Source organism: Phocoena sinus, chromosome 19, assembly GCF_008692025.1.
Source record: "Phocoena sinus isolate mPhoSin1 chromosome 19, mPhoSin1.pri, whole genome shotgun sequence".
Taxonomy (NCBI): Eukaryota; Metazoa; Chordata; class Mammalia; order Artiodactyla; family Phocoenidae; genus Phocoena; species Phocoena sinus.
This window is the reverse complement of record NC_045781.1, coordinates 30,186,804-30,206,036: the sequence shown is the minus strand read 5'-3', so window position 1 is coordinate 30,206,036 and position 19,233 is coordinate 30,186,804. Positions and strand designations below refer to the sequence as shown.

Genomic DNA, 19,233 nt, shown 5'->3' with positions numbered 1-19,233 from the left:
TATGTTTTCCTCTAAAAATTTTATAGTGTCCGCTCTTACATTTAGGTCTTTAATCCATTTTGAGTTTATTTTTGTGTATGGTGTTAGGGAGTGTTCTAATTTCATTCTTTTACATGTAGCTGTCCAGTTTTCCCAGCACCACTTATTGAAGAGATTGTCTTTTCTCCATTGTATATCCTTGCCTCCTTTGTCAGAGATTTGTTGACCATAGGTGCATGGGTTTATCTCTGGGCTTTCTGTCCTGTTCCATTGATCTATATTTCTGTTTTTGTGCCAGTACCATATTGTCTTGATTACTGTAGCTTTGTAGTATAGTCTGAAGTCAGGGAGTCTGATTCCTCCAGCTCCGTGTTTTACCCCTCAAGATTGCTTTGGCTATTTGGGGTCTTTTGTGTCTACATACACATTTTAAGATTTTTTGTTCTAGTTCTATTAAAAATGCTATTGGTAATTTGATAGGGATTGCATTGAATCTGTAGATTGCTTTGGGTAGTAGAGTCTTTTTCACAATATTGATTCTTCCAATCCAAGAACATGGTATATCTCTCCATCTGATTGTGTCATCTTTGATTTCTTTCATCAGTGTCTTATAGTTTTCTGAGTACAGGGCTTTTACCTCCTTAGGTGGTTTATTTCTAGGTATTTTATTCTTTTTGTTGCAATGGTAAATGGGATTGTTTCCTTAATTTCTCTTTCTGATCTTTCACTGTTAGTGTATAGGAATGCAAGAGATTTCTGTGCATTAATTTTGTATCCTGCAACTTTACCAAATTCATCGATTAGCTCCCGTAGTTCTCTGGTAGCATCTTTAGGATTATCTCTGTATGGTATCATGTCATCTGCAAACAGTGACAGTTTTACTTCTTCTTTTCAATTTGTATTTCTTTCATTTCTTTTTCTTCTCTGACTTCTGTGGCTAGGACTTCCAAAACTTTGTGGAATAATAGTGGTGAGAGTGGACATCCTTGTCTTGTTCCTGTAATTAGAGGAAATCCTTTCAGTTTTTCACCATTGAGAATGCTGTTGGCTGTGGGTTTGTCGTATATGGCCTTTATTATGTTGAGGTAGGTTCCTTCTATGCCCACTTTCTGGAGAGTTTTTATCATAAATCAGTGTTGAATTTTGCCAAAAGCTTTTTCTGCAACTATTGAGATGATCATATGGTTTTTATCCTTCAGTTTGTTAATATGGTGTATCACACTGATTGGTTTGCACATACTGAAGAATCCTTGTGTCCCTGGGATAGATCCCAGTTGGTCATGCTGTATGATCCTTTTAATGTGTTGTTGGATTCTGATTGCTAGTATTCTGTTGAGGATTTTTGTGGTTATATTCATCAGTGATATTGGTCTGTAATTTTCTTTTTTTGTAGTATCTTTATTTAGTTTTGGTATCAGGGTGATGGTGGCCTCGTAGAATGAGTTTGGGAGTGTTTCTTCCTTTGCAATTTTTTGGAAGAGTTTGAGAAGGATGGGTGTTAGCTCTTCTCTAAATGTTTCATAGAATTCACCTGTGAAGCCATCTGGTCCTGGGCTTTTGCTTGTTGGAAGCTTTTTAATTACAGTTTCAATTTCATTACTTGTGATTGGTCTGTTCATATTTTCTGTTTCTTCCTGGCTCAGTCTTGGAAGGTTATACCTTTCTAAGAATTTGTCCCTTTCTTCCAGGTTGTCCATTTTATTGGCATAGAGTCGCTTGTAGTAGTCTCTTATGATGGTATGCATTTCTGTGGTTTCTGTTGTAACTTCTCCTTTTTAATCTAATTTTATTGATTTGAGTCCTTTCCCTCTTTTTCTTGATGAGTCTGGCTAAAGGTTTATCAATTTTGTTTATCTTCTCAAAGAAGCATCTTTTAGTTTTATTGATCTTTGCTACTGTTTTGTTTCTATTTCATTTACTTCTGCTCTGGTCTTTATGATTTCTTTACTTCTATTAACTCTGGGTTTTGTTTGTTCTTCTTTCTCTGGTTCCTTTAGGTGAAAGTTTAGATTGTTTATTTGAGATTTTTCTTGTTTCTTGAGGTAGCATTGCTACAAGCTTCCCTCTTAGAACTCCTTTTGCAGCATCCCATGTGTTTTGGGTCGTCATGTTTTCATTGTCATTTGTCTCTAGGTATTTTTTGATTTCCTCTTTGATTTCTTCAGTGATCTCTTGGTTATTTAGTAAGGTATCGTTTATCCTCCACATGTTTGTGCTTTTTACATTTTTTCCCTGTAATTGATTTCTAATCTCATAGTGTTGTGGTCAGAAAAGATGCTTGATATGATTTCAATTTTCTTAAATTTACTGAGGCTTGATTTGTGACACAAGATGTAATCTATCCTAGAGAATGTTCCACGTGCACTTGAGAAGAAAGTGTAAATCTGCCATTTTTGGATGGAATATCCTATAAATATCAATTAAATCTATCTGGTCTATTGTGTCATTTAAAGCTTCTGTTTCCTTATTAATTTTCTGTTTGGATGATCTGTCCATTGGTGTAAGTGAGATGTTAAAGTCCCCCACTATTATTGTGTTACTGTCGATTTCCTCTTTTATAGCTGTTAGCATTTGCCTTATGTATTGAGGTCCTCCTATGTTGGGTGCATATATATTTATAATTGTTATATCTTCTTCTTAGATTGATCCCTTGATCATTATGTAGTGTCCTTCCTTCTCTCTTGTAACATTCTTTATTTTAACGTCTATTTTATCTGATATGAGTATTGCTACTCCAGCTTTCTTTTGCTTTCCATTTGCATGGAATATCTTTTTCCATCCCCTCAATTTCAGTCTGTATGTGTCTGTAGGTCTGAAGTGGGTCTCCCGTAGACAGCATATATACAGGTCTTGTTTTTGTATCCATTCAGCGAGCCTGTGTCTTTTGGTTGGAGCATTTAATCCATTCACATTTAAGGGAATTATCAATATGTATGTTTCTATTACCATTTTCTTAATTGTTATTCCTTAATTGTTATTCCAAGTTCCTTTAGCACTTGTTGCAGAGCTGGTTTGGTGGTGCTGAATTCTCTTAGCCTTTGCTTGTCTGTAAAGCTTTTGATTTCTCCATCAAATCTGAATGAGATCTTTGCCGGGTAGAGTAACCTTGGTTGTAGGTTCTTCCCTTTCATCACTTTAAATATATTGTGTCACTCCCTTCTGGCTTGTAGAGTTTCTGCTGAGAAATCAGCTCTTAACCTTATGGGAGTTCCCTTGTATGTTATTTGTCATTTTTCCCTTGTTGCTTTTAATAGTTTTTCTTTGTCTTTAATATTTGTCCATTTGATTACTATGTGTCTCAGCGTCTTTCTCCTTGGGTTTATCCTGTCTGGGACTCTCTGTGTTTCCTGGACTTGGGTGGTTATTTCCTCTCCCATATTAGAGAAGTTTTCGACTATAATCTCTTCAAATATTTTCTGGGGTCCTTTTTCTCTCTCTTCTCCTTCTGGGACTCCTATAATGCGAATGTTGGTGTGTTTAATGTTGTCCCAGAGATCTCTTAGGCTGTCTTCATTTCTTTTCATTCTATTTTCTTTATTCTGTTCCGTGGCAGTGAATTCCACCATTCTGTCTTCCAGGTCACTTATCTGTTCTTCTGCCTCAGTTATTCTGCTATTGATTCCTTCCAGTGTATTTTTCATTTCAGTCATTGTATTGTTCATCTCTGTTTTTTCTTTAATTCTTCTAGGCCTTTGTTAAACATTTCTTGCATCTTCTCAATCTTTGCCTCCATTCTTTTTCTTAGGTCCTGGATCATCTTCGCTATCATTATTCTGAATTCTTTTTCTGGAAGATTGCCTATCTGCACTTCATTTAGTTGTTTTTCTGGGGTTTTATCTTGTTCATCTGGTACATAGCCGTCTGCCTTTTCATCTTGTTTATCTTTCTGTGAATGTGGTTTTTGTTCCACAGGCTACAGGATTGTAGTTCTTTTTGCTTCTGCTGTCTGCCCTCTGTTGGATGAGGCTATCTAAGACTTAGTCTTGTACAAGCTTCCTGATGGGAGGGACTGGTGGTGGGTAGAGCTGGGTGTTGCTCTGGTGGACAGACCTCAGTAAAACTTTAATCTGCTTGACTGCTGATGGGTGGGGCTGGGTTCCCTCCCTGTTGGTTGTTTGGCCTGAGGCAACCCAACACTGGAGCCTACCTGGGCTCTTTGGTGGCGCTAATGGCCGACTCTGGGAGGGCTCACGCCAAGGAGTACTTCCCAGAACTTCTGCTGCCAGTGTTCTTGTCCCCGTGGTGAGCCACAGCCGCCCCCAACCTCTGCAGGAGACCCTCCAACACTAGCAGGTAGGTCTGGTTCATTCTCCCCTGGGTTCACTGTTCCTTCCCCCTGGGTTCTCATACGCACACTACTTTGTGTGTGTCCCTCCGAGAGTGGAGTCTCTGTTTCCCCCAGTCATGTCCAAGTCCTGCAGTCAAATCCCACTGGCCTTCAAAGTCTGATCCTCTAGGAATTCCTTCTCCCGTTGCCGGCCCCCCAGGTTGGGAAGTCTGATGTGGGGCTCAGAACCTTCACTCCAGTGGGTGGACTTCTGTGGTATAAGTGTTCTCTGGTCTGTGAGTCACTCACCCAGCAGTTATGGGATTTGATTTTACTGTGATTGCGCCCCTCCTCCCATCTCATTGTGGCTTCTCCTTTGTCTTTGGATGTGGGGTATACATTTGGTGAGTTCCAGTGTCTTCCTGTCGATGATTGTTCAGCAGTTAGTTGTGATTCCGGTGCGCTCTCACCAACTGTTGTTTTAAATACTCCTTATATATTAACTCATTTAATCTTCACATCAGCCCCATGATTTAGGTTCTATTATTATCCACATTTTACAGTTGAGAAACTGAGGCACAGAGATGTTAGAGAATTTGCCTAAGGTCACACAGCCAGAAAGAACCATACTATGTAGTGCTTATGTTTCCAAGGACATTATAAGCTGCATTTCCAGATCTCAGTGTCCCCACAAAACAGCACGACTGCCTCCAGTATGTCGATGAGGTAACTGAAGCACTGAGGTGCTTGGATGACACAGCTGTCAATTGGCAGAGTCAGAGCTCCAAAGATAAACTCTTGATTTCCATCCCGGGGGAACTTTCCCCAGATCACCAAAGCAAGGGGCGTAATATTCATAAAAGAAGACAATCAAAAGTTTAAAAAGAGAAAAATAAGTCAATGTCACTAGTATTCAGATAAATGTAGAATAAAGAGAATAATCATATATATAATGATGAAGATAATAAAAATTATCGTTATTTTGCCTATTCAATAGCCCAAAATCATTTCTAATAACCCAAAACATTGTTTAAAATTCAGTTAATGGAGGTTTTCATATATTAAATAAAGGGGTGCAGTTGGAGTATTTCTGAAGGATAATTTTAAAAATACTCTTACTCGGAAATGTTATTTCTTAGAACTTATCCAAAAATATTTATGAACATGCATGAAGATTTAGCTACAGGATATTCATCACAGTGCTACTTATATTATCAAAATCATCAAGAACAATTAATAATCCCAAATAAAAGGTGCGGTAAATAAATTATGATTCAATATGCAACGTAATGCAGCTATTAAATGTCGGGGTGTGATATTTAATGACATAGAATGATGTTCATGAGATACGTTCATGAGCAAAACAGGCATCTAAAGTATCTGTCTTGGGGTTTCCCTGGTGGCGCAGTGGTGAAGAATCCGCCTGCCAATGCAGGGGACATGGGTTCCAGCCCTGGTCCGGGAAGATCCCACATGCCGTGGAGCACCTAAGCCTGTGAGCCACAACTACTGAGCCCATGCGCCACAACTACTGAAGCCCGCGTGCCTAGAGCCTGTGCTCCATAACAGGAGAAGCCACCACAACGAGAAGCCCGCGCACCACAACGAAGAGTAGCCCCCGCTGGCCGCAACTACAGAAAGCACGCATGCAGCAACGAAGACCCAGCTCAGCCAAAAATAAATAAATTAAAATAAATAAATAAAATAAAGTATCTGTATCGTGTAATATGATATTGTGATATAAGAAGAAATATGTATTTGATTTTTGTCCAGTTTCTGCTGAAGAGTTTTTTTTTTTTTTTTTTTTTTTTTTTGCCATATGCAGGCCTCTCACTGTTGTGGCCTCTTCCGTTGTGGAGCGCAGGCTCTGGACGCGCAGGCTCAGCGGCCATGGCTCACGGGCCCAGCCGCTCCACAGCATGTGGGATCTTCCCGGACCGGGACACGAACCCGTGTCCCCTGCATCGGCAGGCGGACTCTCAACCACTGCACCACCAGGGAAGCCCTGAAGAGCTCTTAAACCCTTGAAATCTCCTGAGTGGTGTATACTGTTGGGTTAATGAGGTCACTTTTGGACTTCATCTCAGAGCAGGAACTGGTTGCCAGAGGAACAATCATGTGATTAGAGGGTTGGAACTTTGCGCCACAGCCCCCTGCCCTCTGGAAAGGGGAGATGGGCTGGAGAGGAATCAATCACCAGTGACCAATGCTTTCAATCATCCTGCCCATGTAATGAGGGCTCCATAAAACCCAAAAGGACAGGGTTCAGAGGGCATCCTGGTTGGTGAACCAGAACTCTTCTAAGTGCCACCGTGCTGGGTCCCAAACTCCAGAAGGATGGATGGATGCTCCTTTGTTAAGGACCTCACCCTATGGATATCTTCATCTGGCTAGTGGCTTGTACCCTTTAATATCCTTCATAATAAACTGGTAATCTAGTGAGAAAATTAATTTCCTGAGTTCTGTGAGCTGCTACGGCAAATTAATAGAACCTAAGGAGGGGGTCACAGGAACCTCTAATCTATAGCCAGTTGGTCAGAAGCATAGGTGACGACTTGGACTTGGAACTGGCATCGAAGCAGAGGGAGTTATTGTGGAGCTGAGCCCTTAATCTGTGGAATCTGATGCTATCTCTAGGAAGAGAGTGTTAGAATTAGCTAAATTGTTGGACACACATATGGTGTGTGAGAATTGCTTTTTGGTGCGGGGGAAAAAACACACATGTTAGAATTGGGTACAGAAAATTATGTGATTACATTTTAAGGGAGAAATTATGCAACAGATAAAAGACTGGAAAAATAGAATCTAAAATATGAACAACAGTTCTTGCTCGGTGGTGTACAATTTTCATTTTCTTACCTTTACTTAACTATATTTTCTCACTTTTATGTAATAAGTATGTATTACTTGCAATCAGGAAATTAAATGTATACTTGCAATAAAAATAAATAAAACATATTAATTGCAATCAGGAAATAAAAAGAATGAATATTATTTTAAAAGAATGGAAGAAGTAAGGAAGGAAGGGAGTAAGGAGAGAAAAGAAGAAAAGAAAATTCAGCAAGAGGCAGGACCCTGGAAATTATTAGAAATCTCTTGCTGAGATAAATACGGTCTGAATCAATGCTTGTAGACATCTAAGGTGCCTTGGGGGACAGTTGTGAGTCTTCTTGCCCAACTTGACCAGCTAACTAGAACACATCAACCATTGTTCTGCTTGTGACTAGGTAGCCAGACACATTTGGGAGTTGAGAACTTGCCCAGTCAACACCCCAAAGCACTACCCATCGACACATCTCCTGGCCCACCTCACTTCCCACTATGGTAAAGTTCAAGAAGGAAAATGAATAGAACTATGAAAATTAATAAAGAGAACCCTCACTAAAATGGAATCTGGAGGTGAGGAGGGGGAGATCTCAGGAAGATATCACTCCACCTCAATACAGATCCCCCTAGGAAGAGACATACTGTGCACCTCTGACCAGAAGTGACACGACTTTACCACAAGAAAGATTTCCTCCTTGCCTGGCAACAGCTCAGCCAATCAGAGACTATCATTACTCAGCCAATTAAAAGCCACTACATAACAAACTCCCAGTTTCCTCCAATGGACTTTTTGTTTATAACAGTGCCTTCTAACTTCCCCTTTGCCTCTATAAAAGAGTTTCCTTTCCTTTTACAGACTTGCATGTGGTTTGCCATAGTGGCATGTCCCCAGTTGTGATTCTCTGCTGCTCCCAAATAAATCTCTGGTTTTGCTGGTAAAATATCTGGTTGTTTTAGGTTAACAGAATCATTACTTTTTTTTTTTTTTTTTTTTTTTTTGCGGTACGCGGGCCTCTCACTGCTGCGGCCTCTCCCGTCACGGAGCACAGGCTCCAGACGTGCAGGCCCAGCGGCCATGGCTCACGGGCCCAGCCGCTCCGCGGCATGTGGGATCTTCCTGGACTGGGGCACGAACCCGTGTCCCTTGCATCAAAAGGCGGACTCTCAACCACTGCGCCACCAGGGAAGCCCGAATCATTACTTTTGAAACCTCTCACCTGCTCAACTTTCTATTTTTTTCCACAACACTTATCATATTCTAACATACTGTATAGTCTATGTACTAATTTGCATATTGTTTACTATCTATCTGCCCCTGCTAGAATGCAAGCTCCATGAAGGTGGGATCTTTGTTCTGTTCACTAATAGATTCCAGGAAACTAGAAAATGCCTGACAAAGTTGCTCAATAAATATTAGTTGAATAAAGGGCTCTAGAATGCTATGAGAGTTCTGAAATGTTTGTAAGGATCTACAATATCTTAGGATTCCAGAACAAAGTATGAGCCACTCAGAGGATCGCGTTGGCTCCTTCCTGCGTCCCTTTGAGGCTAACATCCCCACTGGAAGATGCCAGAGTCACACCTTGACTTACATGGGAGGGTAAGAGGTGGTATTCTTCACGAAGATCCATGGTTCTGCAGGCTGCGGTGGAGCAAACCTCAAGGATCCAAGAGGGGGCTTGGCAAAAGGGACTCCCAGGAAAACGGCCACAGGCTGTGCAAAACCTTCTAAGCTGACGTATTTCCCCAGGACTCTGCCCTGCGCGGTGTCCACAACAGGCGGTGAGGGTGGTTGCCCTGCTCGACATTGAGAGGAAATGAGAACATGTCAGTGGTGAAGGTGTGAACTGGATTCTGGGTGAATTTTGTTACTTTTGCCACGTGATCTTGAATGTCCCCTCAACTCTCTAAGCCTCAGTTTCTTCGTATGTAAGAGAGAGTGAAGCTAACTGTCCTTCCTAACTCACAGCGCTATCTGAAGGAGCGAATTGGAATTGGAGGTATAACAGCATCAAATAAGACATAAATGCAAAAAGAAGAGCCACTGGGAATGAAGAAGGCATTCAGTTTCCACACTTAGGAGCATCTAGAAACAACCACTGGATGCTGGTGCCGAGCTGCACGCTGGATGAGAGGATGAACAAGAGCAGGCTGCTCTTCTCAGAGATCTGGCCTTATGTGGAGGATGAGCCACATACATACCTGACCCTACTGCTGGGAAGAAAGTGGTCTGTGTCCTGAGAGAGGTACCAAGTAAGGTGCCACAGGAGACAGAAGAGGGAGTGAGGCCTTCTGACTGGTGGCTTCATGGAGGCAGTGACCTTGGAGCTGGGACTTGCAGTAGTGGAAGGAGTGACAAGGGGAGGTGGAAGAGGGTGCTTAAAGGTATAAACAGAGATGAGATTGTGCAGAGGTGAGGCTCTGCGACAGCAAAGTGCAAGACCTGCTTGAGGAAGAGCGATTGGCCCATTTGGGTCAGGAAGAGTAATGGGGGAGGAAAATAATCCTGGATGAGACAGGTTCATGTCTGGGAGGGTCTCAAACGCCAGGCCAGTGATTCGGGCTTTATTTAGTGGGTAAATGAGCAGCAGTGAACCGTCCTGGAGTAAAAGAGAGTGACACAATCAGCTTGAAGAGGCCCCTTCTGCTGGCTCTGAGCACGGTCATGCAGAGGGAGCGAGACGGGCTCAGATTCCATCTGTCCCCTTCTCGTGGAGCAGACAGTTCTTTCTCACTGAGCTGAAATGCGTCTCCCTGAAGCTGCCACATCAGTCCTGGTCCTACCTGCTCTGGGACATCCTGCACCTTCATGTGACAGGCAGCCTTAGTGACCCATGTTCATACCCATCCCTCAAGTCTTCTCTTGTCCGTCCTCAACAGCTTCAGTTTGTTTAAGCATCCTAACAGGAAATGATTTCCAGCCTCTCATCCTCCCAATTGTTCCCCTTTAGATATAGACACAAGGTCAACCTCTCTCTCAAAGTATGTGGCCAGAACAGAAAAGAATAACCCAGGTTTGGTCTTACGGATAAATCTGATGATAACCTTCAAGAGAGATGAAGTGGACAAGGGTGGCAAGGGTGAAAAAGTGGGCGATTGGCTGAGAGGTATAGGCAATACTGGTAACAGCAGCAGCTACCGCTTGTGTTATACGTAATGTTTGTATACTGAGCACTTACTATGTGCTACATGGGCATTCCAGTTCCTTTAAACTAATCTTCACAAAAGCCTTGCTAGGTAGACATTAATATGTCCATTTTACAGATGAGGTAACTGAGGAAATGGAGGCAGCCAGTATGGACTTTCTAAAGGTAGAACTGGCATGGCCCTGCCAGGGGGTAAACAGCAGGAAGGGAATAATCTGCCCCTAATTTGGTTCTTACTCTGCTCTTACCCTCAGTTCCAGGCCTCTCACAGTGTCATAGGCCCAGGAAGAAGAGAAAACCCAGTGGAGCCTGGGCTGTCAGTGCACTGACAGCCAGAGCACTGGCTCTGGACTCAGGAGGTAGAGATAGAATTCAGAGCATGATTTTCCGGTTGACCTTGGGCATGTACATTTCCCTCTCTGAGTCTCAGTTTCCCCATCTATAAAATGGCACAGATGCATTCTGAGGTCCCTTGCTGCACCCTTGTATTAATCAGGTCTTTTATGTTCTGTATTCTGATGCCTTGACATCTGGGGCCTTGCTGATTCTGGAGGGACTGCCCCTCCCAGAGTTCGCCAATCCCTGATGATAGGAATGAACTTCCCCTTCAAGCGTGCCAGAGCCTGTACCCCAACTACCTTCTTTACCAGGCCCTCCACTTCTGGCCATTATCATCCTGCCCTAATCACTCCAGGCCAAGTACCTGACAACTGTGCAGTCCCTAAGCCCCAGAACCTGTTGAAATTGGCTACTTTGCCAATCCCAAACCTGCTTATTCTGCTTCACCTCGACCTTCCCCCCAGCAACCAAGATAAAGCCCCTCACCCCCAGGTCCTCCTTCTTCCCTGTGTCTCATGACCCACCCAGGGCTTCACCTCCAGGCCCCCAATGGTAGTTCTGTACTCCTTCCTCTGGGGAAATTGAGTCATAAACCATCTTTTCAATGACAGTTGGTTCCTGATCTGTGGGCCTTAGAATACCCCAAATTGTCTATTAATACACTGTCTTTTTTTTTCTGGCTGCCCTGTGAGGCATGCGGGACCTTAGTTGCCCGACCAGGGATCAAACCTGCGCCCCCTGCAGTAGAAGTGCAGAGTCTTTAACCACTGGACCACCAGGGAAGTTCCAATACACTGTCTTTTAAAACAACTTCTTTACCCCTTTTTTGCACTCTCTCCATTCCAGGCACGCTCTCAGAAACAACAGCCCATTTCAACCTCACAACAGCCTAATGATGTAGATACAGCTTTCACCCCCATTTTATAGAGGGGGAAACTGAGGCACAGAAAAAGGAAGTCCTTTGCCTAAGCTCACAGTGCTAGTAAGTGCTGAGCTGGGATGCAAACCCACACACTCTGCCTCCAGAGGCCGTATTAATTTTCTGGTAAGCTAAGCTCCAGGATTTGGCCACGTTCGTATTAGTAATCAAGAGGAAAAGATATGGAACTCTCCAGAGTCCTCAACTGGAGGTTGAGGTTAGCTGGTTGTCCAACCAGGAGGTTAGCTGGTGTGGCGGCATGCAGCCGAGTCTAGGGTGTTTATCGTCCACTGTGTCTCCTGCTGCGGGGGACCAGCTGGGCTAGACGGTCCAAGTCCACAGAGCGTGCGCTGCTGCAGAACCGCCCCTGTCACTCCTTCCCCTTGTCCCACACAAGGATTTCCAAAGGTCCCCTGCTATTTGAATTTAGGAGGACTCACCCAAAGCCGTGAAAGTGGTGACGGAGGACAAGACCAGAGCGAAGAGCCACATCGTGGAAGGACAGCAGCTCCTGTGCCCGCAGGTCTCGGCCCTGCTCAGAGGGGCTGTTCCAGTCCCCGCCCCCAGTCCCCGCCCCCAGCTCTCTGCACAGGCTCCCGCCCCAGTTGCTCAGTAGCCTAATCCGGAAATAACAGAAAAGCTCTCCCACCCTTCCCCGTGGGCTGCTGTTTTGGGCTGTAAGCCACGCCCACCCAGAATTTACCTTCTTTTAAATCAAGAGCCCGGACTTTACTCTCCAATTACAGGTAGCCACCTACAGGTTCAACGATTTGTTTCATAAGTGTTTCTCCCTTCCTGGACTCTAACCTTAGTGTACTGTGGGCTACCAAGGCAGACACAAGCACACAGACGCCTTTGGACAAGGGGAGGCTGTGGTCTGGGGTCCTCAGAACAACTTGAAAACTTTCAGAGCAACTCCCAGACCCACAGCTGCCCAGCTGGGGAATTAAGGGCAAATCTTTTCATTTCCCTGGGCTGCTATTTCATAGAGTTCCATGCTCTTATTTTGGAAACATCTTAAATCTCATTCAGTCTCCCTTCTGATGCCTAAATTGACTTCACAATATTCCTGCTAAGTGATTCAGCCTCCTGTTGCACACCTGCAGGGTCAGGGAACTCATTACCTCTCCAGGCAGGGATCTTTGGACAGAATGTTCTTACAATAAAGGGACTCCATCTCTCCATAGTCTTTGGTTCTAATTATTCATTCATCCATCCCTCCATCTTTCCTTCCATTTATTCATTATTTCATTTATTCATTCATTCTCCAAACATTTACCAAATACCTGGCACTATGCTAAGTGCAATGGATACAAAGATAAATTCAAGACATGTTCCATCTCCTGGAGGAACTCACTATGTAATAAATAAGACAGATGCAGGGAGAGGTGATAGGTAGATTGCAGTGCCGTCTGAAAGCACCAAAGTGAAGGGATACAAAGTGCTCTGAGTACACCTGTGAAAGTACCACTTACTCACTAGGGACACAAGGAAAATGCTCAAAGCCTGTTTTATAGAATTATTAAATGTTGAACAATAGGACCTTCTCTAAATACATTCTGGTACAGCTGGCTAAGGAAATACTATGCTTTCACTCAAACTAGTGAAGCACACCTCTATTTATTTAGTTAGTTATTTTTGGCTGTGTTGGGTCTTTGTTGCTGCGCATGGGCTTTCTCTAGTTGAGGCGAGCGGGGGCTGCTCTTTTTTGCGGTGCGCGAGCTTCTCACTGGGGTGGCTTCTCTTGTTGCAGAGCATGGGCTCTAGGTGCGGGGGCTTCAGTAGTGGTGGCACGCGGGCTCAGTAGTTGTAGCGCATGTGCTTAGTTGCTCTGTGGCATGTGGGATCTTCTCTGACCAAGGCTCGAATCCGTGTCCCCTGCATTGGCAGGCGGATTCTTAACCACTGAGCCACCAGGGAAGTCATACACACCTTTATTTATTGACAAGGAAAGGCAGTCATGATCTATTGTGAAGGGGAAAAAAACAGATTATAATTATGACTGCTTTATGATCCCAGTTTGGCAATTCCTCAAAGAGCAAACACAGGGATTTCCCTGGTGGTCCAGCAATTAAGACTCCATGCTTCCGCTGCAGGGGGTGCGGGTTCGATCCCCGAGGATCCTGCATGCCACGTGATGAGGCCAAAAAAATTTAAAAATTAAAAAAAATCAAACACAAAGTTACCAGATTTCCCAGCAATTCCACTCCTAGGTATATACCCACAACAGCTGAAAACACATCTATACAAAAACTTGTACACAAATAGCTGCATTAGTCACAACGGCCCGAAGTGGAAAGAACCCAAATATCCAGGAACTGATGAATGGACAAATAAAATAATATCTATCTATACAATGGAATATTATTCAGCCATAAAAAGAAATGAAGTACTGGTACATGCTAAACGTGGATGAACCTTGAAAATATTACGCTAATGAAAGAAGCCAGACATATATTGTATGATTCTATTTGTATGAAATGTCCAGATTAAGCAAATCCATAGAGGCAGAAAGTAGTTTAGTGGCTGCTGCAGGCCTGGGGTGGGGGAATGATGTGCGGCTGCTAATGCGTAGAGGCTTCTCTTTGAGGTGATGAAAATGTTCTGGGATTACATAGTGGTGATGGTTGCACAGCCCTGTGAATATACTGAAAACCACTGAAGTGTACGCCTTAGAAAGGTGAATTTTATGGTGTGTGGATAATCTTTCAATAAATAAATATTTTTAAAAATCTAGGGATTCCCTGGTGGCGCAGTGGCTGGGAGTCCGCCTGCCAATGCAGGACACACAGGTTCGAGCCCTGGTCTGGGAAGATCCCACATGCCGCAGAGCAACTGGGCCCGTGTGCCACAACTACTGAGCCTGCACGCCACAGCTACTGAAGCCTGCGAGCCTAGAGCCCGTGCTCCGCAACAAGAGAAGCCACTGCAATGAGAAGCCCACGCACCGCAACGAAGAGTAGGCCCCGCTCACCTCAACTAGAGAAAGCCCAGTGCAGCAACAAAGACCCAACGTAGCCAAAAATAAATAAATAAATTTATTTAAAAAATTAAAAAAAATAAATAATAAAAAATCTAGTCATGTACAATATCCCATTATAATATAAAAAATATCTTTCTTTGGGGAGGAAAAATTTTGGAAGGTTGTACCTCTAATTTGTGTTGCAACAGCCATTTCCTGGCTATAATATTGCGAGTGTTTTTATTAGTATTTTCCACTTTTGTTCACTCAGACATTCATTTGACAAATATTTACGGAGCGCTCACAGTGTGGGAATGACCGTGCTGAGGGCTTTGTATGTAGGATCTCACTTAGTTCTCAAAATAAACCTGTGAATTGATACTATGATCTCCCAGTGCTCAGTGAGGACAAGGAAATGGCCCACAGTCACAAAGCAAGTAAGAGGAAGAGCTGAGAATTGAACAAAAGCTGCACAGTGTTATAGACCTTACTCTAAACATTGTGTTAACCGGAGTCGTGAGATGTGAAATTTGTTCTTGTCCGTGGAGAGGGAGCAGACGTGAAGGGGTTGTCTCTAGGGCAGAAGACTGAAGAGGTAGCTGTGCCTTCTCCATGCCTACACTGTTTTCCAACTGTCATTTGTCAAAACTGACCTTGTCCAGGCCAGACCAATATTACATTAGGAAGAACTGGGCAACCATAAAGCACATGACAATCTTAGAAAAGCTCATGGGTTCTTGGCCAATGTCATAGGTCATAGCTGAAATGAAGCTTTTGGAGATCCAAGTTCTAAGAGTGATGCCCATCTGCACCCATTCTAGCCACTGCGGCAGGCCGGTGAGGGGTGAGTTTGGGACAGCAGTGGAGTCAGGCCCCAGAGGCGACTGCTTCTACAAAGATTGACCTGGGCCTGGGCTCCTCCCTTTTACCAGGAAAGAAACATGGGTCCTAAAGAACACCCTAATAAAGAACACCCCTATCTCTATCCACACTGAACAACCCAGGCTGTCTTCCTAAGCAGAAAACAAAGCTGTTTCTAATCACTTTGCACTCATACACTCACACGCGTGCACGCACGCACACACACACACACACACACACACACACAGCTGTTAAGGCAAAACCATCCCACTTTTTGCCCTGGCCAGCTGGCCTTTGCAACTTGAGACAGACCTGGCTCTTAGACTATGAAGACTGCAGGATGCTATCTTAGCAAAATATAAAAGGTAAGGATGAATTATTCTCCCAGCCCCACTGTTCCATCACATGCCCTCTTGTGACATCCACAGGTCCGCAAACACGCGCAGCCGTGCCCAGACCTCGAAGCGTCTGCAGCCTGCATGCCCCCTCCTGGCTCATGATGACTCGGCAGAAATGGGTAAGGCATCAAGCCAGACCTCAATTTGCTTAACCTGTGCCCGCTCCCTGGGTCACACTAGCTGTAAGTGATACAACTCTTGTTTCAGTGGCATTTGATAGCGATTACAGCTTTTAACTTGGGAAACTCCCATACGGAACTAGTCTGAAGAGGAAAATCCTATACTGGCCTTAATGCCTAAGTAGCTGGGCAGGTCTTGGGAAAGAAGACACCTCTAGGCTCCAAATCAGACCCCTGCCATCTCCATCAATTCACTCAGCAGATACGTGGAGAGCACATACTAGAACAAGCACTAGACAAGTCTGAGCCCACGTCCTACTGGACCATTCAACTGGACTCTGTCCATTAATCATGGGATTAATCAGGCAGAGTCTTCATGGTGGTGAACGCTGTACTGGCGGACCAGAGGTCTGGAAACACACAGGGTGACTTCGGAACGTCCTTTTTGGAAAGGGAGTGGTGAGAGGCAGGGGTGGCGATGGCTGAGGTGATCCCTCATGCGCCATCCACCTTGGATCAACATTCTATGAACCTGGAATTCTATGAAATTTTTCAATGCAGCCTAGACATATACAGTGTTTCTGGAATCTGTTATTCTCATGCTAACATCACATTTTTAGCCATATCAGCATACCGTCTGTACTATTATGAGCAGTTTTCTTTTTTTTTTTAATTTATTTATTTTTGGCTGTGCTGGGTCTTTGTTGCTGCATGCAGGCTTTCTCTAGTTGTGGTGAGCGGGGGCTACTCTTCGTTGCGGTGTGAGGGCTCCTCATTGCGGTGGCTTCTCTTGTTGCGGAACACGGGCTCTAGGCATGCGGGCTTCAGTAGTTATGGCATGAGGGCTCAGTAGTTGTGGCTCATGAGCTCTAGAGTGCAGGTTCAGTAGTTGTGGCGCATGGGCTTAGTTGCTCCGCAGCATATGGGATCTTCCCGGACCAGGGCTCGAACCCATGTCCCCTGCATTGGCAGGTGGATTCTTAACCACTGAGCCACCAGGGAAGTTCCTATGAGCAGTTTTCTTAAATGAATTAATTCTTTTTGTTTTAATGCAATTGTTCAAAAAAATTTTACCCATTTCCATAAATGGAAGATTATAAATTATCATGAATTAAAGGTGTTAAAAAGGTAAAAATTCAACTGAGTAAAATTTAAAGATCTTATTGGCTCTATTCAATAATTAATGAATCGGGCAGTATCCCATATAGCAGAAAGAAAGATGCTCAGAGAGCTATACAAAATGAAAGACTCTTACAGGCAGAAGGAGGTGGGACAAGGAAGTTACTAAATAAGAGTGCATTTTTTGTGGCATGCTCACCTTACATTAAGGGGTGGCAGGGGTCTATCAGGCCAATGAGCTCACTGGTTCTGACCAGGCAATTCCGGATTGACATAAATCACAGCAAGATCTTTTTTGACCCATCTCCTAGAGTAATGAAATAAAAACAAAAATAAACAAATGGGACCTAATTAAACTCAAAAGCTTTTGCACAGCAAAGGAAACCATAAACAAGACGAAAAGTCAACCCTCAGAATGGGAGAAAATATCTGCAAACGAAGCAACTGACAAGGGACTAATCTCCAAAATATAACAACAGCTCACGAAGCTCAATACCAAAAAGACAAACGACCCAATCAAAAAAAGGGCGGAAGACCTAAATAGACATTTCTCCAAAGAAGACATACAGATGGCCCAGACACACATGAAAAGATGCTCAACATCACTAATTATTAGAGAAATGCAAATCAAAGCTAGAGTGAGGTATCACCTCACACCAGTTAGAATGGGCATCATCAGAAAATCTACAAAGAGCAAATGCTGGAGGGGGTGTGGAGAAAAGGGAACCCTCTTGCACTGTTGGTGGGAATGTAAATTAATACAGCCACTGTGGAGAACAGTATGGAGGTTCCTTAAAAAACTAAAATAGAATTACCATATGACCCAGCAATCCCACTCCTGGGCATATACTTGAAGAAAACCATAATTTGAAAAGATACATGCACCCCAAGGTTCATTGCAGCACTATTTACAATAGCCAGTTCATGGTATGCCCATCAATAGACGAATGGATAAAGAAGACGTGGTACATATATACAATGGAACATTACTCAGCCATAAGAAGGAATGAAATTGTGCTATTTGCAGACGTGCATGGACCTAGAGACTGTCATACAGAGTGAAGTAAGTCAGAAAGAGAAAAACAAATATCATATATTAACGCATATATGTGGAATCTAGAAAAATAATACAAATGAACCTACTTGCAAAGCAGAAATAGAGACAGACGTAGAGAACAAAGGACACCAAGGGTGAAAAGGGGGTGGGATAAATTGGGAGATTGGGATTGGCACATATACCCTACTATGTGTAAAACAGATAACTAATGAGAACCTATTGTTTAGCACAGGGGAAAAAAAAAGATGGTACAATCTGTTTGTAGGACATATATTAAGTTAACCTTAAAAATGCATGCCAATATACAGTAGGTGCAGGCAAATACTGTTTGGTTCCACTTATACAAGGTACCTTGAATAGTCAAATTCATGGAGTACGAAAGTACATTTGTAGATGCCAGGGGCTACGGGGTTGGGGGCATGGGGAGGGGGAATGTGGAGTTAGTGTTTAATGGGGACAGAGTTTCAGTTTAGGAAGGTGCAAAATGCAGTAGATGGATGACGGTGAGAGTTGCACAGCAATGTCAATGTACTTAGTGCCACTGAACTCTACAGTTAAATATGGTTAAAACAGTATGTTTTATATTATGTGACTTCTACCACAATAAAAAAAAATTTTTAAAGGGGGGGATGGCAGGGGTCTATCAGGCCAATGACCTCACTGGTGCTGACCAGGCAATTCCAGATTGACCGGTTTAACATTTTACTCCTGGGAGAAGTTGAACTATAATTAAGTCAGATATTAAACCTGTTTGGTGACGTGTGCTTATTAGTGCAAGTGATTCCATTTTGGGACTGTTGTCTCTTTTGACAATTTTCCGCTTTTGGTCAGAGTCTCAGCTTAACTGAGAGACGTGATAAAAATTTAAGGCAGCAGTGTCACTCCCAGCTGCCACTCTGAAGTTTTTGCTGATCCTCTGTGTGGTATTCACAGATCACGATGTTCTTTGCTGAATTTCTGTTGTATTCAGAGGTCATAATTTTCGATTCACATTTTTTTAGTTGGTTATTCTCTTTGTTCCTTTTCTGATGTTCCAGTCTTAGGGAGATTAGCTACGAATATGTATCTAAGATTTTGAGGGGCTACAACACACCAGGGAGATTACTATGATTATTAGAAGCAGGATAATTCCCAATGTCTAGAGTGTACTTTAAAGCCGTGGTCCCCAAGACCTAAATCAATCAAAATCAAATGAGTCAAGGAAAGACCCATTGAAAGGGTCACTTTCTTAAGGCATGTGG

General features: G+C 43.3%; 1 protein-coding gene across 2 annotated transcripts in view; it reads right to left on the bottom strand.

Annotated features, from left to right (window-relative positions):
- The window catches only part of LOC116744139 (liver carboxylesterase-like), a 66,099-nt gene that overhangs the window by 22,780 nt on the left and 24,086 nt on the right, over positions 1-19,233 (bottom strand). The window contains exons 1-2 of one of the 2 annotated variants that reach the window (XM_032613499.1): positions 11,917-12,006; positions 8,665-8,869 (exon numbers count right to left, since the gene is read on the bottom strand). In XM_032613499.1, the coding sequence (XP_032469390.1) occupies positions 8,665-8,869; positions 11,917-11,968 (257 nt within the window). In that variant the 5' untranslated portion in view covers positions 11,969-12,006. Of the gene's footprint in view, positions 1-8,664; positions 8,870-11,916; positions 12,007-19,233 lie in introns of those variants that run through there. The other variant, XM_032613498.1, reaches the window with a different exon arrangement.